The sequence below is a fragment of the Grampus griseus genome (assembly GCF_964374135.1).
Source record: "Grampus griseus genome assembly, chromosome: 8".
Classification (NCBI taxonomy): Eukaryota; Metazoa; Chordata; class Mammalia; order Artiodactyla; family Delphinidae; genus Grampus; species Grampus griseus.
In genome coordinates, this window is record NC_139002.1 from 108,016,744 (window position 1) to 108,038,235 (window position 21,492).

At 52.0% G+C, this 21,492-nt stretch overlaps 1 protein-coding gene across 3 annotated transcripts in view; it reads left to right on the forward strand.

Moving 5' to 3' along the window:
- NADSYN1 (NAD synthetase 1) overlaps positions 1–21,492 on the forward strand; it is a 33,977-nt gene that overhangs the window by 4,605 nt on the left and 7,880 nt on the right. For all 3 annotated transcript variants that reach the window (XM_082659984.1, XM_082659982.1, XM_082659983.1), the window contains 9 exons: positions 3,597–3,650; positions 4,101–4,190; positions 12,554–12,605; positions 15,429–15,517; positions 15,687–15,804; positions 16,567–16,698; positions 19,614–19,688; positions 20,542–20,666; positions 21,096–21,144. In XM_082659984.1, coding sequence (XP_082516110.1) covers positions 3,597–3,650; positions 4,101–4,190; positions 12,554–12,605; positions 15,429–15,517; positions 15,687–15,804; positions 16,567–16,698; positions 19,614–19,688; positions 20,542–20,666; positions 21,096–21,144 — 784 coding nt within the window. The remainder of the gene's footprint in view (positions 1–3,596; positions 3,651–4,100; positions 4,191–12,553; positions 12,606–15,428; positions 15,518–15,686; positions 15,805–16,566; positions 16,699–19,613; positions 19,689–20,541; positions 20,667–21,095; positions 21,145–21,492) is intronic.

Below are 21,492 nucleotides of genomic sequence, written 5' to 3' on the forward strand. Positions count from 1 at the left end.
TTTTCAACCTGCTGCGACATCTGTGTAGTAGGTCTCTTTTGAGCAGTGAACAGATGAGATTTTTAACCCCGTTTGTTCGCATTTACTATCATTCTTGACACACGGACCATGTTTGTGTCCTCTTTTGCTGCTGTGTGACAGAGTACCACAGATGCGACACACAGAACCACACAAATCTGTTGCCTTGTGGGTGTGGAGCTCAGAAGTCTGAAACGGGTCAGCAGGGCTGGGCTTCTGGAGGCTGTTGGGGGAGCATCGGTTTCCTTGGAAGAGTCCAGCTCAGGAGGCCCGCCCGCATCCCTTGGCTCGTGGCCCCTCCCCCTCCCTCCCTCTTCAAAGCCAGCGATCATATCACTGCAACCCCTGCTTCCACTGCCACGTGCCCTCCAACTGTCCCTCCTCCCTCACAGAAGGACCCTTGTGGTTATGATGAGGGCCCCAGAGAGTCCGGGAGAATCTCCCATCTCAGGGTCTGTAACTTTGTTATATCGGCGAGGTACCCTTTGCCGCATGAGGTGACATGCTTGCACGTCCTAGGAATAGGGATGGGGACATCATTGGGGGCCTTTACGCAGCCCACCACATGGACTGATTCTGGCCACTTTATTTTATTTTATTTTATTTTACATCTTTATTGGAGTATAATTGCTTTACAATGGTGTGTTAGTTTCTGCTTTATAACAAAGTGAATCAGTTATACATATACATATGTTCCCATATCTCCTCCCTCTTGCGTCTCCCTCCCTCCCACCCTCCCTATCCCACCCCTCTAGGTGGTCACAAAGCACCGAGCTGATCTCCCTGTGCTAAGCGGCTGCTTCCCACTAGCTATCTATTTTACGTTTGGTAGTGTATATATGTCCATGCCTCTCTCTCGCTTTGTCACAGCTTACCCTTCCCCCTCCCCATATCCTCAAGTCCGTTCTCCAGTAGGTCTGTGTCTGTATTCCTGTCTTACCCCTAGGTTCTTCATGACTTTTTTTTTTTCTTAAATTCCATATATATGTGTTAGCATACGGTGTTTGTCTTTCTCTTTCTGACTTACTTCACTCTGTATGACAGACTCTAGGTCCATCCACCTCATTACAAATAGCTCAATTTCGTTTCTTTTTATGCCTGAGTAATATTCTATTGTATATATGTGCCACATCTTCTTTATCCATTCATCCGATGATGGACACTTAGGTTGTTTCCATCTCCTGGCTATTGTAAATAGAGCTGCAATGAACATTGTGGTACATGACTCTTTTTGAATTATGGTTTTCTCAGGGTATATGCCCAGTAGTGGGATTGCTGGGTGGTATGGTAGTTCTATTTGTAGTTTTTTAAGGAACCTCCATACTGTTCTCCATAGTGGCTGTACCAATTCACATTCCCACCTCTGGCCACTTTATTAAATGTCCTAGTCATCATGGCTTTTTCTTTTTTGTTTTTCCTGTTGTCTTTTGTGTGTTTTCTTTGTTCCACTTTCCTCTGCTGGCCTTGAACTTATAATCCGATTATAATTTTTCTGCTTTTTGTCCTCGAAGTGCTAACAGTCATATTTAAAGATATTTTTCTTTGGAAATCCAGCATTTATCTGGATCTGTAAGCACCACTGAAGAAAACAACCGTCATACCATGATGTCATGGATATTCTCCGTCTGAAATTGTCTTTACAAATTATCCTCCAGGAAAAAGGTGCTGAGTCTCCTTCCTGCCTGTTTCTGAAGGCGTGTTATCCTTAGCGCTGATCACAAAGGGCTAGCTCAAAATAAAGAAAACTTAAAAAACAAAATAAAATCTTAAAACGCACAACAATTTTTTTTAAAAAAAAGATCTTATTTGTTTGTTTTCATGACTTAGGAAGGTGAACTCTCTTGTTTGTTTTTGGCCGTTTGCGACACTTGTTCTTTAGCCTACAGTTGAAGTGTCTAATTTATTTTAAGAGTTCTTTATGTGTGAATAATATCAACCCATCCCCACATACGATAAAAATACTTTTACTTGTATGTTGTTTGCTGTTTAACTTTATGCGTTGAGCTTTCAATTTTCTGTTTGTTTTTATTCAAGAGGCTTACTCCAATTGAAAATCGGATATTCACTGAGGGTCTCTGTTTTGTTTAAAATATAAGTTTACCTCCTGCCTTGAACACATTTTTTTTTTTTTTTTAGTTTATTTACTTATTTATTTATTTTTGGTTGCACTGGGTCTTCGTTGCTGCGCGCGGGCTTTCCCCAGTTGCAGCAAGCGGGGGCTACCCTTCTTTGCGGAGCATGGGCTCCAGGTGCACGGGCTTCAGTAGTTGTGGCTCACAGGCTCCAGAGCACAGCCTCAGTAGTTGTGGCGCACATGCTTAGTTGCTCCACGGCATGTGGGATCCTCCCAGATCAGGCCCTGAACCCGCGTCCCCTGCATTGGCAGGCGGACTCCCAACCACTGCACCACCAGGGAAGCCCTTGAACACATTTTTGTATAAATGTGAACACAGGCAGGTTTTGGTTTGGCCTGGGGAGGATTAGAAACCACAGCGGTGGGAGTCCTTGCTGGTGGCATCCGTGTGTCGTGGCCACAACTGGGGGCACCCCCGCCTGCATCCTGTCCTTCAGTCCCTCTGGGAGGAGGAACCCAGGGTAGCGAGACTTAGCCAGTGCAAAGCGGGATTGGGACCTGGCCACCTGATTTGATAGCGCACACTATTAATGGCTGGTTTTATTTCCTCCTCCATCACTCATGTCCCAGGGCATTTATTTATTTGCCTTATTAATTTTATCTGACAACCCATCGTCTTAGGTACCCCTTAAGGCCATCCTCCCGTGGTGCCTGATGCCTTCTGCCCTGAGCGCCTGTGCTCTCACCCTGAGCTGGGCTCCAGCACCTGGGCTTTGCCCAGCTCTGCCTTCTCTGCCATCTCTGCCCAGCTCTGCCCAGCTGTGCCCCAGCTCTGCCCCAGCCACTGGCCCCAGAGCACCCCAGCCTCTGGAGCTTTGATCCCCTCCCCTGCAGAGGAGGAAGGTACCAGGTGGTCCGGGAGGAGATGTAAACACAATGTCTATCCTGAGGAGGGTCCAGACAGAGGGGTGAGTAGATCTGCTCAGGGCCCACCACTCCCCACCCCAGCCCCGGCCCCTCGGACCCGCTGCCCCTGCCCTGCAGCCTGCATTCTGGGGTGGGGGGTGTTCGGGTCAGGAGAGGTGCCGGGAGGGAGAATTGGGGAGGCACAGGGGCTAGTGCCTGAGGCCAGCAGGGGACGAAGAGGTGATGTGACAGCAGGGGTGTGAGAAGGGGAGGGAGGGAGCCACTGGAAGGTCCGAGAACCTTCCAGGAGGAGAGGAAGAGCCCTGAGCAGGAAGGGACCTGGTGCTTTGTTTAGAAGACGCTCTCCCATTTAGGGCCTACGCTGTGGCAGAAACACTTGGGCTTGTTGTTAACTTTGGTTTGAGAAAGCCACAGGGGAGCCTTCTGATTCTCACAAAGGACGGAGAAGCTTCACATCGAAGCAGACACATCGCTCTGCCCTTTGCCAACAAGCGCGTGGTCCCCTCTCTCCACAGGCCCAAGCAGACACATGGCTCTGCTCTTTGCCAACAAGCGCGCGCGTCCCCTCTCTCCGCAGGCCCGTGATGCACCGAAACGTCCGCTACAACTGCAGGGTGATCTTTCTCAACAGGTAGGTGACCGCCGGGAGCAGTGACCTGCCTGCCTCCGCTGAGCTCTAGGGGCCTGCGGGCACTCGTGCCAGTGCCCTGGGGCACGGGCCCTGGGGGCCCTGTGCAGGGAGGCTTCTTCTGTCACTACGTTAGTGGGGGCTGGGGTACCAGGCAGGTGACTCGAGTGGCACTGCTCCTGGTCTCCACCACCACGGACACCTTCAGGTATCAGAAAGAGAGAGGCCACGGGGTTGGGTGTGGGGACACATGGCCCCATTGCTGGGAGGTCAGTCCAGGAAGAGAGGCCTTGTCATGTCCCCTCGCAGACCCGGGACATCAGCTGCTCGCAAGTGCCCCCCTGCCGGGTCTTAGCTGCCCTGTGCCCGTCGACGGTCGGGGTGGACGGACCGGCAGCTGCTTCTCGTCGGGTCGTGTTCATCTCAGGCGTGGCCTTGTCCCCCTGCTTGTAGGAAGATCCTGCTCATCAGACCCAAAATGGCCTTGGCCAACGAGGGCAACTACCGAGAGCTGCGCTGGTTCACCCCGTGGTCCCGGAGCCGGTGAGTCGCTGCCCGATGCCGGGAGCCAGGTCTGTGACTGCTCCTTGAACGCTTGTGAAGCGTCTTCCTGCGCGTAGCTTGTGCAGGTCGTGGGGGAGATAGACAAGGATTCCGGGCAGAGTCCCTGCCCCGCAGTACCTGTCGCTTAGCTATAGCTGCTTTGACACAGCCGATCAATTTATAGCCCACTTATCAGAGACCACATGAGACTCTCAGTCACCAGTCACCCATCCTCCATCATTACATGTGATCCTGTATATCACGGTTTCCCAGCTCCAGCCCCATCGGTTTAGGCTGGATCCTTCTTGTCGTGGGGGTCTGTCCTAGGCATGGAAAGGTGTATAGCGGCATCCCTGCCCACCACCTGATAGACACGTCCATTTGTGACAATTTAAAATGTCTTCAGACATGGCCAAGTGTCCCCTGAGGACAGAATCCTCCCCAGTTGAGAACCCCTGCCCTATATTCTTCTTAGAGTTATTCCTGTCTGTTTATTGTTGCTGCTGTTACAAGTGGAATTTTATGTAGGAAAAGTTGAGATTTTGTGTGTTGCTTTTGTAATTGGCCACCTTACTACATTCTCTTATTGGGTCTAGTAGTTATTCTATTGATTTTCTTAGTTTGTTTTTTTTTCAGGTAGAAATTATATAATAGAAAACTAATTTTACTTCTTTCTAATATTTACATCCCTCAGTTCATTTTTGAAACTACTTTTCTTGGCCAGCGTTTCTAGAACAATATTCTAGATCATTTCTAGAACAAATGTCTTTGATAACAGGCATTTTTGTCTTTTTCCCAACTTGACTTGGAAAGCTCTTCCTGTTTCTGATTTGGTTTCAGATTTATATCCATCCTTAGTTATTTTTACTTTGGGGATTTAAAATTAATTGAGAATGGTTGTTGAATTTATCAAATTTCTTCTTAGCATATGTTGAGATGAACATGGTAAGTCTTTGCATGTCTTTATAAGCTCCAAATGGATGTGGAATGTTAAACTTTGTTTCCGTTTGCTAGTATCTATTCAGGATTTCCCTCTCTTCCCTAAATTTTTTTTTTTTTTTTTTTTTTTTGGTGGTACGCGGGCCTCTCACTGTTGTGGCCTCTCCCGTTACGGAGCAGAGGCTCCGGACGCCCAGGCTCAGCGGCCATGGCTCACGGGCCCAGCTGCTCCGCGGCATGTGGGATCCTCCCAGACAGGGGCACGAACCCATGTCCCCTGCATCTGCAGGCGGACACTCAACCACTGCGCCACCAGGGAAGCCCCTCTCTTCTCTAAATTTATATGCCAGTGTTATGTTAGTTAAAAACATTTTTTTCTGTGCTCTGAATGCTTTAAATATTATAAAAATCATGTAATATCAAGTAATAATATGACAGAACTTCTCTTTACAATTGGGAATGTTGTATCAAATAGTGTTTACTTTTACACTTTTTCAGTGAGGCATAAATAACATGCAATAAGATATGCAGATTTTAGGAGCTTTCTTTTTTGACCGTTGTGCGCATTCGTGCAATCACACCCTAAAGGAGATAGAGCCATGTCCACGGCACCCCTGCCCCTCTCCAGGGGATGCCCCCAGGGTTAGCCTTCTCCTTTCTTAGGATTCATACACATGGAGTCACACCATGTACATTCCTTTGGAAACGGTTTCTTTAGCTTAACATGATGCTTTTGAGATTCGTCCAATGGTTTGTTCCTTTATACATAGTACAAATAGTTTGCTCTTTTATATAATAATATGGTTTTGTAATTCATAAATAATTCTATAAGCTTGATAACAAAAAAGAAATACACAACCCGCCCCCCCCCCAATCTGCCCCGTCTCCGAGCCCTGCTCCCCATAGCTGTCCATTTCCATTTTCCATTTTTCTCCTTTCTCCTGTAGCCTCTGGGTTTCGCCTTGGTATTTCTTTCTTTTTTTTCTTTTTTTTTAAATTAATTTATTTTTTTGGCTGTGTTGGGTCTTCGTTTCTGTGTGAGGGCTTTCTCTAGTTGTGGCAAGCGGGGGCCACTCTTCATCACGATGCGTGGGCCTCTCACTATCATGGCCTCTCTCGTTGTGGAGCACAGGCTCCAGACGCGCAGGCTCAGTAGTTGTGGCTCATGGGCCTAGTTGCTCCGTGGCATGTGGGACCTTCCCAGACCAGGGCTCGAACCCGTGTCCCCTGCGTTAGCAGGCAGATTCTCAACCACTGCGCCACCAGGGAAGCCCCCGCCTTGGTATTTATAACTCGTGCAAACATTGCCATTTCGTGGCCTCCTGCTCTGGAAGGACAGGACTTGGCACACAATTCAGCCCTCACTGTTAGTTTCTCTGACCTCCTCTTCCTAACATGGGCACTTCACAGTTCTCTGGTTAAGTTTGTTTAAAAAAACAAATATTCATCTGAGTGAATTTGATGATCTAATTGGCTTTATTCAATGATTCAGGAACCGGGCAGCCTCCCACTAGTAAATAGAAGGGGCTGTACACAATGGAAGGTTTTTATAGGCAGAAGAAGGACAGGACGAGAAGATATTAGCGAGAGAAAAGTTTCAGGCCAGGCCTTCCTCTTTGATACAGAGGACACAGCAAGCAGGGTCTTTTTTTTTTTTTTTAGTTGATGTATAGTTGATTTACAATGTTGTGTTAATATCTGCTGTACAGCAAAGTGATTCTGTTTTATATATATACATTTTTTAAATACTCTTTTCCATTATGGTTTATCACAGGATATTGAATATAGTTCCCTGTGCTATATAGTAGGACCTTGTTGTTTATCCATTCTGTATGTAATAGTCTAATTTGCTAATCCCAAATCCCAATCCTTCCCTCCCCCCACCCCCCTCCCCCTTGGCAATCACAAGTCTGTTCTGTATGTCTGTGAGTCTGTTTCTCTTTCGTAGGTAAGTTCACCTGTGTCATATTTTAGATTCCACATATAAGTGATATCACATGGTATTTGTCTCTCTCTGTCTGACTTACTTCACTTAGTACGATCATCTCTAGGTCCATCCATTTTGTTGCAGATGGCATTATTTCATTCTTTTTTAGGGCTGAGTAATACTCCATTGCATACATACACTACCTCTTCTTTATCCGTTCATCTGTCGATGGACATTTAGGTTGCTTCCATGTCTTGGCCCTTGTGAACAGTAACAGCAGGGTCTTCGTCGTGCAGAGCCTGCCTCCCCAGTGTGAGCAGGACGTCAGACTGACTGTTCTCAGAGGTTGAAACTGCAGTGAAGTCTTGGTTTCCTGTGTTGGTGCAGATGACTCCATTTTGGGCTTGCTGTTTCTCTCTAACCAGTCACAGCTCAGGGTTTCACGATCGGCCGATATTTGCGCTCACAGCTGAGCCGCAGATTGTGTTCTGAATCCATGTTTCTTCGCTCATTTCTCCTGCCTGGAGTCGACCAGTGTCAAGTTCCTTTGCTTTCAATCTCTGTTCTCGCCCAACACCCCTCCCACAGACAGACAGGCACTTCCTGCCCCAGTCTGCTTATTGTCCCCCAGGCTGGCTGCACAGCCGGCACCCCCTCCCTGTCACAGTTCTCTGGGACTTCTCTTCCCTCCTGGGTTTGCTCAGCCTCCTAGATGACTGTCTTCCCCTGTCAGCCGCTCATTTGCTGAAACTCAGCACCCAGTAGCTTTCTATGATTCTACCACCAGCAGGCAATGAACTCAGTGCTGATACTGTCTACCTGGAGGTAGTGTCTGACCCCACAGGTTCAGGGCTCAGCCCCACTGAACTGCCAGTCACAAGTCTGTTGCTGTGGACACACCCATTTGTCCAACGTGCAGCAAACCAAATGCCGAGATGCTGAGGTTTGCAACTGTGCGGTCAGGCCACCCAAGGTGGCTGCCCTCTGGCTCTCTGTACATCCCTGCTGGACCAGTTCCTGCCTCACCTACACCCCGCTCACCTGACTCACCTTCCCTCTTAGTCATAGAGCCTAATCAGTAAATGCCTACATACTTGCCCCCTGGCCCCAGCTAGTGACGACTGTTCTAATCTTTAGATCAGAACTATCTATGACAGTTTATCAAAGGGGCGGTGAGGGACATGCCCCTTTGCTGGTTTCCCTGGTAACCGATGAGCCAACCTCCACGTTCTTGTAAAACAACTGGGCTACATGAAGCTGGGAGCGTATTCAATTAAAGAGAGGAAAAAAAGAAAGAAAGAAAACAATAACTAAAGTGAGCTACCTCAGTAAAGGCGGTTTACAAGCAGAGGGGTTTTAACAAGCTGTTCCCCAGTCTGCTGCTCTGCAAGACAACCTCAAACACTCCTTTTAGCCGTCAGCTTCTGTTAACTCTGTGAACTCCAGGGGGCGTGGTTTCAGTCCCCCCCCCCCCCCCCCCCCCCGTCAGCTTCTGTTAACTCTGTGAACTCTAGGGGGCGTGGTTTCAGTCCCCCGAACCTTCTAAACTTTCCTCAGTCTTGAGGGAAGGGGGCCATGACCACTCTGGCTGCTTCCTGCTGAAGAGGGATGTAGGCCTAACAAAGCTTTGAGGAATGAAACTGTTTCGAATTTGATAGCAAATGCTCACAAATCCCAAGAGGAGGCCAAGACTTTGGGCTTAAGGATACAAGGCAAACAGCAAGTAGAGAGTTATGACAAAAAGGGATATAAATCCTAGCAAACACAAAACGATAATACCTAGTTTAACCAGTCCCTCAAACATAGACATAAACAAATATATATGCCTAGTTATCCACGTTGGGGAAACTAATCAGACGCAGTGAACAAGCACAGAAGTATGCTAGCAAGGAGACCTTTTATAGGCTATACATTTTACCAATTATACTGAATTGTCAAGGAAACATTTTACATGTGCTTCTAGCAGTAGACTTAAAGCAAGCACTGGTACCTGTCACGAGTACGTATACTCTGTGACAACTTCACTAGAGAATTTTCTTTCCATCTGAACTTTGGGGGCAAAGGTATGGTTCGAAGTAAAGCAATAACTTTAATGTTCATAGGGGAGACAGGTATTTGGTAAACAGTAAATTGAATTAGTAGAATGGGTCTGGTCCAGATTCTTGGGCCAGCTGTCTACAACTGCTGTCTTCTTCTCATCCTGGGGTGGGTGTTGGCTCAGCAGTCCTTTCTGTAGACCAGTCTGGTGCAGAGACCCCTCGTAAGTGGGAAATATGAACTCGAGTCAGTTCCCTTGTTTCACTGTGCTTGAGCGACTTATGAATACCTGGTAAGGGTCCTTTCATCTAAGTTGGAGACAGAGCCCTTTAAATGATGACTTTTTGTTGTTGTTGTTGTTGTTGTGATACGCGGGCCTCTCACTGTTGTGGCCTCTCCGGCTGCGGAGCACAGGCTCCGGACACGCAGGCTCAGCAGCCATGGCTCACGGGCCCAGCCGCTCCGCGGCATGTGGGATCTTCCCAGACCGGGGCACGAACCCGTGTCCCCTGCATCGGCAGGCGGACTCCCAACCACTGCACCACCAGGGAAGCCCAAAATGATGACTTTTTTAGTATGTATAATCCCTGGTTGCAGGTCATGGGGCCTCTGATTTTCATCCAAAGAGAGATTCCTGTGATCAGCTTCTGAAACAAGCTTCCCTCTTCCCACTGGTAACCACTAGTTTGTTCTCTATATCTGCGAGTCTGTTTCTTTTTTGTCATATTCAGTAGTTTTATTTTTTAGATTCCACATGTAAGTGATATCATACAGTGTTTATCTTTCTCTATGTGACTTATTTCACGAAGCATAATGCCCTCCAAGTCCATACACAATGTCGCAAATGGCAACATTTCATTCTTTTTCATGGCTGAGTAGTATTCCATTGTGTCTGTGTATCACATGTCCTTTATCCGTTCATCTGTTGTGGACACAGGTTGCTTCCATGTCTTGGCTACTGTAAATGTGCTGCTGTGAACATTGGGGTGCATTTAACTTTTCAAATTACGTCTTTGTTTTCTTCTGATATATGCCCGGGATTGGGATTGCTGGATCATATGGTAGCTCTATTTTTAGTTTTTTGAGGAACGTCCATACTGTTTTCCACAGTGGCTGCACCAACTTACATTCCCACCAGCAGTACCCAAGGGTTCCCTCTCTGTTCTGTTCTTTGATGCACCTAATATGTTTTCATATCTTCAAATGTTTTAATTTTTCAAATTATTTTCTTAGTTTTGAGCTCACTTTTTATCTTCTATTGTCTGATTTTCTTTGCTATCTTGCATTGGCTTCTGTTGTCTCTAACTCTATGCCAGCGTAGATCTCTAGTTCACTTTTTTTTCCTCCATTTCTAATGTTGAAATGTTGAATCCTTTCAGACCATCACTCATTTAATGGTGCCTGTAGAAAGGGTGGCAGTGGATACTGAGCTGGAACCAGAAGCTTTCATTCTGGTGCAGTTAAAAAACAAAACAGAGTTTTTACCCTTCGGGAGTTGTGCCAAAATGGTGACAATAAAATGGTTCTGTCACTGTGTCCCTGCTTTAGTAATGAGTCCGTCACAGCTTCAAGATGCTATTTCAGGCTTTTGTAGGAAAACAGAAAAAAGGCCCAGTTCTTGACTGCAGAGAACTTAAGAATCTAGGTTCACTTTCATTAGATTCTTAGGTGGATGCCCCAAATCTGAGCCCAGCAAGACGGGGGTGTTGGGGGGCGGGGGTGTCGAGGGGACTCTTTTAGCTCCCAGAGGGCCAGAAAAGACTTGAAATTAGCATGGCCAGGAGTGGTTTCTCGGCAGAAATATGCTGCTAGGGTTTCTCCAGGGGATGTTCGCTGAGGAAGAAGAACAGCCCATCAGAGGAGCTGTGCAGAGCAGGAGGGGCTCCGGTGTGGAGGCAGCTGGAAAGATGGGTCGGGCCAGCGTGAAGCCAGCTCGGAATGACTCACTGCCGATCCGGAGGGTTTACTGTCGGTACTCTGGTTCTTTAATGAACTGTGCGGACCTCATGAGCCATCCGCTAGGTGTAGGCTGGCTTTGGAGCAGGGCGTGGGGAGGAGCAAAGGGGAACCTGCGTCGTTCCCTGGTGGGCTTGCCTGCATCTGGTTCTGAATGGATCTTCGTGCAAATTGAGGGGAGAGGCGAGGGTGAAGGGAGAAACCTTGGGGCGGCTCTTCCCTCTAAAACAAATTGTGACGCAGCGGCACCGCCATCACCGAGCCTACCGATGGTGAGCTCATTATGGGATGCCAAGGCAGCTCGGGGGTCAGAGGACGTCTACAGTTTCTTTTCCCTTCATTAGTGAGGGAGAAACAGCACTGTCCTCTCCATTTCTCTGCTTTTAAAATTTACTTAAGTAAAAGCCACAAAAATCTCCCAGAAGGTTCTTGTGAATTCCAAGAAAGCAAAAAGAAATCTAGTTAATTAAACGTCTCAGTGGTGCATCTGGTAACAGCCTATCTGAGGTCAGATTTGGAAACCATCTATTGTTGGAATTCTACCTTTTCGTGTAGACCGTGGGACGGCTTGTACTGAAGTTGTGTATTAAACTCTGTGTCCAGCTCATGCAATCTGGGACGTTATTTTATTACTTCAGTGATGATATCCGTTTGTCACCGTACGTTGGGTTCATGCGGTGTGATCATTCTGATTCAGGACCCTTGAACAGGAATTCCACCTGGATGTCTCCGTGGGGAAATACGACTTCTTTTCAGATAATCGCCGTGACATGCCTCTCCGATGCCGCCCGTGAACGTGTTCACACAAGTGTGTGCCCGAGGCACAGCGAGGCCAAGCAAACTGAAATGTCAGAGTTCGGAGCAGAGAAAGGTTTTCTGCAGGGCCGCGCAAGGAGACGAGGTGGCCCAGGCCCCGAGAAGTCTCAAGCTCCCCGAAGGGTTCTGACAAAGCGTTTTTAAAGGCCGGGAGAGGAGGGTGTTGCAGGGTACGCGATCAGTTCGTGCACAGTTCTCTGATTGGCTGACGGTGAGGCAGCAGGGTGCTGTCACAGGGTTAATATGATCAGTCCTTAGGCTCCAGGAGACCTGGGGCCACGTGTTCACGGTCACTGAGTAGTTCTTCCATTTGGCGGTGGTGGTGGGGGGTGTTCACATCTGTAAAACAACTCAGGAAATGGGCATCAACTACTGTTATCTAGGTACTTCAGAGAGGAGCTAACGCAGAGGCTATGGGGGAAGGCCTGTCCCAGGAAGGCCCCCATGGCGTCCTGGTCAGTTACAAAAGGGTGGGGAAGCCAGGCCGATGGTAGGAGAGCACCCAGCGTCTCGCTGTCACGTGGCCTGGGAGCCTCATCGCGCAGGCTTATACTTGCCTTTTTGCCTTAAATTGATGGTTCCTTTGCCAGCTCATCCGTTCCAAGCTCTCGTTTTGCTCTGCGTCTGGGTGCCGTTCTGCGTATTTCCCGGATGGTCCTTCTCACATCTGTGGTGGTTTCCTTTCCAGGCAAACAGAGGAATATTTTCTCCCCCGGATGATACAGGACCTGACAAAGCAGGTGAGTCTCAGAGAAGAAAACCCGTTCTCGGTCAGACGTCGCTCTGGGGTGGGCCGTGGGGGCAAGACCCGTCGGGTCAAAGTAACGGGCATCACCATGGCCCGTGTAAGGAGCACAGACAAAGGGGTGATGTCTGTAACAAGTGGGGAGGGTCCCGGGAGCAGAGGTGGGGGGACGGTGGGCGTCTCCTTTCCCCTGTGTCATGCCTGTCCTGGCCCTGCCCTCTCCTCTCCTCTGGCTCACTCAACGGGGTAGAGGGCTCAGGGGAGCCTGGGGGAAGGGGTTCCTGCCCCACCTCGGCCGGCCGGCTGTTCCCTGCTGGGCTGGGGCTCGGACTTAGGGACTGCTCAAGAAGCCGGGTTTGGAGGGTTTCTAGTTATAAAACTCATGAAGGACTTTCCTTGGCTGCCTGTTCATTCTGTGAAAACTCAGCACCAGAAATCTGTCTTGTCCTGTCTTATCTTTTGCACCTGGCTGGCCAGGCCTGAAGAGCTTTGACTTTGCAGCCTTATCTGGGGACCTCGACCATCCCCTTCGTCCTGGAAGCTGCTGCGGTGGGACAGCTGGGACCCGGTGCTGTCCACTTCCTGCGGGGCGTTGAGAGCCAGGGGCACAGAGCGGGTGTTTCGGGGGGCCCTGATTTCTCTGGCTCCTGCTTGAGTTTCCATTCTGGTTGCCAAGTGTATCAGTTTGTTTAGGCCACCATAACCAAGCACCACAGCCTGGGTGGCTTAAACAACAGACATTCACTGTGTCCAGTCCTGGAGGCTGGAATCTGAGATCCAGGTGTGGGCAGGGCTGGGTCCTCCTGAGGCCTCTCTCCCTGGCGTGTAGACGGCCGTCTCCTCCCTGTGTCCTCACGGGGTCGTCCCTCTGTGTGTGTCTGTGTGCTTTACTCCTCTTCTCATAAGGACACCAGTCACATTGGATTAGGGCCCCACCCTAGTGACCTCATTTTACCTTAATCACCTCTTTAAAGATCCCCATCTCTAAACACAGCCACATCTGAGGTGCTGGGGCTTAGGGCTTCCGCACATGAATTTCGGGGACACGGTTTAGCCCATGACACCCAATTCTCTGCACCCCTCACTGTTGCGCTCAAGGTGGCTCATGGAGACACACTGAACCTCCGCAGTGGAGCAGGTCAGCAGGGACGCATCTGGACCTCGGGGATGGATCGGGGGGGGGGGCAGGAGTGCCCTTCTCCCCGATCCCACCAGCCCCCAGACCCTTTTCCTCTTTATGCCAGGGGTCTCCGCCTGCCTCTCACTTCCCTGGCCCTTGGGCCAAGATCACCGCTGCTCAGGAGCCAGATTAAGTCACTGGCACCGGTTCTGATCCCTAAGAGAGGATGTCCGGGGGGCCAGCTTGGGTTGGTGCCCCCCGCGAGGCAGTCAGGGCTGGGCACAGCTGAGGTTGGGGACAGGGGCTCTCAACCAGGTCTGGTCGCCTCCCATGTGACCTGGAAACTTTTCTGACCGTGAATTGCAGCAATGGGAACAATTTAAGTGCATCGTGATCCAGACACAGTGAGTGTGTGTGTGTGTGTGTGTGTGAAACAAACATTTCAGCAGCAGTCCCCCTGCTGCGAGAAATCCTCCATTTCATTCTTCTAGGACCCTTTGATATCCTAGAAAACATGCCAGGTGACCCCCCTAAACCAGCATGGGGGCCGCCTGCAGGTGGAAGGATGCTGCTTGGTGTCCCTGGTTGAGAGCAAGTTGCAGAAATTGGCCCTGGGTGCAAGTGGATTAAAGTTCAGGGGAGTTTTCAAGACACAGGGCAAACCAGCCCCGTAACTGCCGGAACCTGGATAATTCAGGTCAGGGGACCGTCACCGAGAGCCCCCCTGCATGCTTGTTTATCACCCTGTTGCCCCGAGCCCTGGTCTTGTCACAGGAAGGTGGGGTCAGGATTCCAGCCCTAACCCTGTGATAAGGAATGCGAGGCAGCCGTTGCAGGGTGTGCAGGGGTCCCGGGACGGCCAGCTCGGGGTCCTGGCTGAGGGCTGTGTCCGTGGCAAGAAGCATCAGAACAGGAAATGCCAGGCCTGCCCCTCGGTTCTTGCCCTTGGTGATAAAGGGAGTTGAACCCACTAACACACACGTCAGGGGACCCAACCAAGAGTGCTGGGATGCGGTCCAGGCCCGCCAGGATGATTTTTTGGCTCAGTGAAATGGCAGCGCAGCTGAAACTTGGTCCCCGAGAGAGGAGGCCAAGGTGGGCCCCACGCCCGGGTGATCCTGTCAGCACTTGCTCATCTCGGTGACTGCTCAGACCGGTGCGGCAGCCTCAGGGGCAGCTCCGTCCCTGCCCTGGAAGCTCCCACCCCTCGGGGGACACGAACGTAGCTCCTAGAGACACAGGGACCCTGCGTCCTGCCCCAGCCCTGCCATTCAGGGGCTGGATGACCCGTCGGCTGGCGTGAACTTTGTAAGAGCTCAGTCCGTTCGTTTCTGACATGGGGATGGGACCCCCAGGAGCACAGATGATGTCAGAAGAGCACCCAGCCGATGCTGCTGCCGCTGGCCATCTGGGCCCGTGGAAGCTTCAGGAACCGAGTCACAGTTAGCGGCAGCCACACTCAAGCTTGTGGCAGCTCAGCTCGGCTTCCAGGTGTGACTGAGGCCCTTGGGTCAGCGGAGGAGCTGCCTGCTGGCCCCTGGGCTGGGAACGCTCCGGGTCGAGGAGGAATTCATTAGTACTTGAAACAAAATCGTGGCCTTCATGCAAGTCTCATGCGTGACATCTGGCGTCCTGGTTCAGTACCTGGCCCAGACGGGATGGCCAAGGGGTCTCAAGCGCTCTGGTCTCCCGACCCAGGAAACCGTGCCCTTTGGGGATGCTGTCCTCTCCACCCAGGACACGTGCATCGGGAGTGAGGTCTGCGAGGAACTCTGGACACCCCACAGGTCAGCCTTGCCCTCTGCGCCATAGATCCCATCCTCGCTGGGCCCCGGAGGATTGGAGGTTTGCAGCCTTCCTGGTGTCATGGCCTGGGGCTGGGGAGATGCCCTGGGAGCTGTGGGGCTGGGAGGGTGGTTTGGGGACACCGGTCTCTTTGCCCTCCCCTGCCCACAGCCCACACGTGGACATGGGCCTGGACGGCGTGGAGATCTTCACCAATGCCTCAGGCAGCCACCACGTGCTGCGCAAAGCCCACGCCAGGGTGGACTTGGTGACCATGGCCACCACCAAGGTAGGTGGCGGCAGGGATGCTGGAGCGTGTCTGTCTCACGCTTGTGACCCCAGCGCCCAGCGCTGGGCGGGGCCTGAGCGTGAGGATGCTCGGTGCTTCTGGTCACAGCCGCAGCCGATCGGTGTGCGTGACGCCCCTTCCCAGGCCCCGCTTGCCTGACCTCATTTAACCCTCAAAACTGCCCTACGGGCCAGGTGCTGTTGACACCTCTGCTCTTTGGAGCAGGACACTCGGTACATGGCGGTTAAGTGGCCCCTGGGCTCACACCCCAGCCATCCGGTTCCTGGGCTCTTGACCATCATATCATACTGGTCTCAGGACAAGTGACATGGTGACCGGGAACCAGGATGCCCGTTGGCACCACAGCAAGGCACGGGGAACGCCCACGAGTTTGCCCCTCTTGCTGGCAGCATGACACCAGGGGCCGTGTTTGCTCTTCCCTGGGACAGAGTCTCGGCTTCGTGACCTGGGGGGGTTGTCTTCTCTGAAGCTGCATCTCTCATCCTGTCTGGTGGAGGTGACAGCGCCTGCCTTGAAGGGTAGTTGGGAGGCGAGAATGAATGGTTCGTGTGATGCCTGGTACCTTGGAAGGCCGAGAGCACCATAGCTGCGGACATTCCCTGGAGGCGCACATTTTCTTGCTGCGGTGGGGGGCTAATTATGACACAGTCTCAGGGGCGTCTGAAGCTTCGTGTGTTTGGGCCGGAGGAGGGTGAAGGTGACGGACCACAGTTGACCGTTGCCGTCCCCTGCATTTTCCAGAACGGCGGGATTTACTTGCTGGCCAATCAGAAGGGCTGTGACGGGGACCGGCTGTACTACGACGGCTGTGCCCTGATAGCCATGAACGGCAGCATCTTTGCCCAGGGGTCCCAGTTCTCTCTGGACGACGTGGTACGAACCAGCCCGCGTGGGATGGCGGGAGGGTCTCTGGTTCAGGGGCTGTGTTCTCTGTTCTCCCCCATGACGGGGGGTCTGACGTGGCCCCCGTGGTGGGTCCTGCTGGTTTTGATTGCTTCCTCTTCACCTCCTTGGTTCGGGAGGGATTCTCACCCTGAGGTTACGGGGACCGCCCGCACAGCACGCTGGACGGATGGGATCCCCAGCAGTTTATCAGCCCCACGTGCCCTGCAGGGTCCCCCCGAGGCTGCACTTGGAGCTGAGGGAGAGGCCAGGAGCTGCAGGAGCGGGCTTTGTAGTGACAAGAGGGGTGACCCCTGGTTCCCGGGAGGATGTGATGGGCTTGTTTGAAGAATCCCACAGCCGGGGCTGGCGGGGAACTGGAGCCAGTCCTCAGGAATGAGGAGGCACCGCGCCTGGTCCCCGTGATGAGAGCGGAGCCCGTCCGTGGGGGCGGATCCAGGAGGGGGCTTGCAGGTGGGCCATTAGGGGGTTTTCCCCAGAAATCAAGGCAGCACACGTTCCCTGTGGGCCCTGCCCCGTGGGTTCTGGAAGCAGCATTGGAGACCCCCACCCTCCTCATTCTGGGGGGCGCCCTGGTCTCACTGGACTGATGACCAGCTGGGCGCGCGGGGGGGCACGTCCCCCCAACGTTGTTGTAACCTCACTGGAGCCACAAATATGAAAACTGCACACCCTCTGCTTCTGAAAACACATTAACGTGAGTACAGAGCTTTCCCATGTGATTGGACATTAGTTTCCTTTACAGAGAGAATAAGATGAGATGAAAAGGTGCTTGTAGAGAATCGTGTGGCTCTCCCTGTTGGTTTTTTTTTTTTTTTAAGCACCCAAGAAGGAAAATGGCTGTTACTGCCCCAAAAATGGGAATAGATTCCACTTCCGCAAACGCAACACAGCGTAACTTTCAGTGCTGCCGGGAAGGGTCACTCTTACTGGGCTCAGACGGTCAGTACAGGTTTCACATGGCATCGCACATCGTGTCTTTGGATCCAACTTGGGTTTTTTTTGGAAACAAGTGTTGGAAATGCTCATTCACAGAGGCAGGTGGTAGCAAAAAAAAAAAAAAAAAAAGTCTCCGGGGATTGCTCTGCGGGAGCAAAAGGCAAGTGATGTCACAGAATAAGAAAGTCTCCAGGACCCTCTGTTGTAACTTCTGTCACTTCACCTCCTTGGCATCCACGCAGATGAGGTGATGTTTCATGCCTTCTGCAGTCTCCTTGGGGTTGTTGGCAAGGAAGTGGTTATGAAACCAAACTTCGGTTTCAAAATGGGCCGAGGAAAGGAACTTTGAAAAGAATCCCATGGTGTTTTCTTGCCCAGAGGGAAGCCCGAGGTTTGGCAGTCTGGGCCCCGGCCGCGGGAACACTCCGTCTCCCTGCAAAAGTCGTCCTGATCGTGGTCCCTCAGACCTTGCTTTCCAAGTGGCTGCGTCCCCAAAGGCGTCCTATTGTTCAGTATTGACCATGTTAAAGACGGAAGCTCCAAACATGCTTCAGTGCACGTCGGCTTGGCCAAAACACTCAGCCAAACGTCAGAGCCTCAGGCACCCGGTGGCAGGATTCACTGGCAGGTGGGTTGGGGGGCTCACGTGCTCCAGGATGAGCAGGCGTGCAGGTCACTACACGTTCTGGACCCCGTCCAGGCCCCCCAAGGAGCCCCCATTTCAGCAAGCACACAGGTGATTCTTCGCCAGACAGAAACCTGGGGACCGTTGTCTCCCGCCCCCCCGGAGGGGGCTTTCGAGCCAGAACTCTCTGATTTTGCCTGAGTGTTGGGGACAGAGGGGGCATCACTGCCCTGCGGCCAGGGCCGTGCCCTTCTGCCCTGCCACCCCCTCCGTGGTCAGCTGACCTTCTCGAGGGCACATGCTTCTCACAGCCTCGGTCGAGCCTTTGTGCAAGGCTAACCGAGTTCTGGGGAAAGTGGACTGGAGCCTTCTTCTCAGGAAGGGTTCACTCCTCCGGCGTCTCCTCACTTTCTGTGGCTTTGTCAAGGCAGCCCGGCGGCCTCAGTGACCCGTCACTTGGGAAATGACAGGAGAACCAAAGGACGCGGCAGCTCTTTACTCTCTGTCTCTTCACGGGTGTTTCCAGCTTGGGTTAGGCCCACTGCTGACACAGGTAGCTGTCCACAGCCCAGCGGCAGGAGCGGGGGCCCAGCCACCCTGTGTCCCCCAGTGGTGCCCAGAAGCAGTTCTTGCTGTCCTGCACCTGTGTGTATGAGACAATGTCCTCATAATATAATTTGATTAGTGTTTTTTTCTTCATAAGGGAAGGAGTAACGTCTATGAGTTAAAACTTTTCCCTTTTCTGTAATTTGTTGCAAGTGGCAGAACCCCCATCTCATCTGGGTTCGAAGGAATGAAGCATCATCTCCTAGAGCACAGGCAGCACGTCCAGGCCAGGACCCCAACGTGATGACTGCCGGGGCTCTGGCTCCACCCCTCCGTCACTCTCCATCTGGGCCTTCCTCTGTGTGGGCTTCATTTTCAGTTGCCTCTTGGTCACAGGATGGCTGCAGGAGCTCCAGCCATGCATCTTCATGCAGCCCCATTCAAAGGCAGAAGAGGGGCCCTTGCTCCTCGTGTGTCTTTTTAAGAAGCTGTCTCAGAAGCCCCAGCAGACATTTATTGACAGGATTGTGTCCCGCGCCGTGATTAACGAATCACCGGCAATTCAGTGGAGGTTCCCGTGGCAACGACAAGAGGAAAGGGCTTTGGGTCGGCAGCACCACTGGCTGTCCCCTCTCCCTGGACCCCCAGTCCCTGCCTTAGAAGGCATAACTCACCGGGTGCCATTTGGCACACCTACGAAAACAAATTAGACGTGTGAGTGAAAAACAAAACAGAACAGGAAATCACGATTTCTCTTTGAAACTCCCTTCTCCAGGAAGTCCTCACCGCCACGTTGGATTTGGAGGATGTCAGAAGCTACAGGGCAGAGATTTCATCTCGAAACCTGGCGGTAAGTGCTTATAGACACACACGTGGGATGCGCATCAAAGACCCAGAATTTTTTTTAATAACAGCTTTATTGAGATGTCATTCCCTTACCACACAATTCACTGATTTCGGCACACAGTTCAGTGGATTTTAGTGTATTCGTGGAGTCAAGCAGCATCACCACAATCAGCGTCAAAACATTCTCATCACCCAAAAGAAACCCGGACCCACGAGCTGTTACTCTCCGTCCACCTCCCCCAGGGCCCCCGGCAACCATCAGTCTGCATTGTCGCTATGGATTTCCCAATTCTGGACGTTTCATAGAAATGGAATCATATCATATGTGGCCTTTTGCGTCTGACTTTTTTCGCTGAGAATAATGTTTTGTGGTTCGTCCATGCTGTAGCGTGTGTTAGTGCTTTATTCCTTTTTACGGCAGAATAATATTCCACTGAATGGCTAGACCACGTGCTGTTTGTCCATTCGTCTGTCGGTGCACGTCTGGACCATTTCCACTCTGTCTGTGATGAATTGTGCTGCTGTGGACGTATGCCCGGGTGTCCGTGTGGACGTGTTTGCGTGTCCTTTGTTACATACCTGGGACTGGACTGCAGCGTCCTGTGGTGGTTCCCTGTTTGACTGTAGGAGGCCCTGCCAGGTTGTCCTCAGCCACTGCCCATCTCACGTCCCCCCAGCACTGTGCAAGGGCTCTGGGTTCCCCACATCCCTGCCAGCGTTTGCTACATCCGTCTCTGTTCTGGCCGTCCTGGCGGCCGTGAAGGGTCCCCAGTGGGGTTCTGAGCTGTGTTCCCCACTGGCTGCAGTCATCCCAGGGGCCTGTACGGGTACCAGCGCTGAGGGGTTGTCCTTCCCAGGCCAGCAGAGTGAGCCCCTACCCCCGCGTGAAGGTGGACTTCGCCCTGTCCTGCCACGAGGACCTGCTGGAGCCGCTCTCTGAGCCCATTGAGTGGAAATACCACAGTCCCGCCGAGGAGATCAGGTGGGGCCCTTGGGAAGCTGGGGGTGGGGGTGGTCCTGTTGTCCCCCGGGGAACCCCCCATCCCCTGCTGCACCGCCAGGTGGCGCTGCGGGGCCAGCGTGTCCTGGTCTCCAGAGCCTGCCCTTGACGCTGCAGCCGGAACCCCTGGCCCACACCCAGCCCTGCCACTCCTTGCCCTGGGCCCTTGGGCACAGAGACGCTGTTCTTGCCTTCCTGTGCCATTTCACAACCGGGCCAATGACAGCATCTGCCCCCTGGGGCTGTTTTGAGATTTCAAATGAAATCATTCACGCGAAGTGCTTAAAACAGAGACCTGGGCGTCGTGCTGGCGGCTCTCACGGGCACAGCGCCCACCTTGGCACCTGCCCCCAGGTGAGCTGTGGACCAGGTCAGCAGTTCCCCATCCTAATGCTTCCCATCGTTCCCCAGCCTCGGACCTGCATTCTGGCTCTGGGATTTTTTAAGACGTAGCCAACAGGTAAGGCATCAGTGTCTCACCACCTCCCTCTGCTTCTCCCAGTTGGTTTGCGTTTGATCCTGCGGCAGGCTGGTGACTTTTTTTTTAATGCAAGCATTTCATGGCTCTGCTTCCGTCGGGAGCCTCAGCTACACTAGACAGAGCCCAGAGGTCCCGCTGAGCTCTGGCTCCGTCTTTGGGGTCCTGTCTGATGACACTGAGTTACGAGACTCCCCGTCTCCTGCCGCTTTCGTGATCGTGCGTGTCTGTTGTAATTCACCGTGGAGACCCAGCCTTAGACCCTCCACAGTGGAGGTCCCTTTGCCTTCTAGAAAGTCCATCCTGGAACGTGCAGGGCATCTTTTCCCC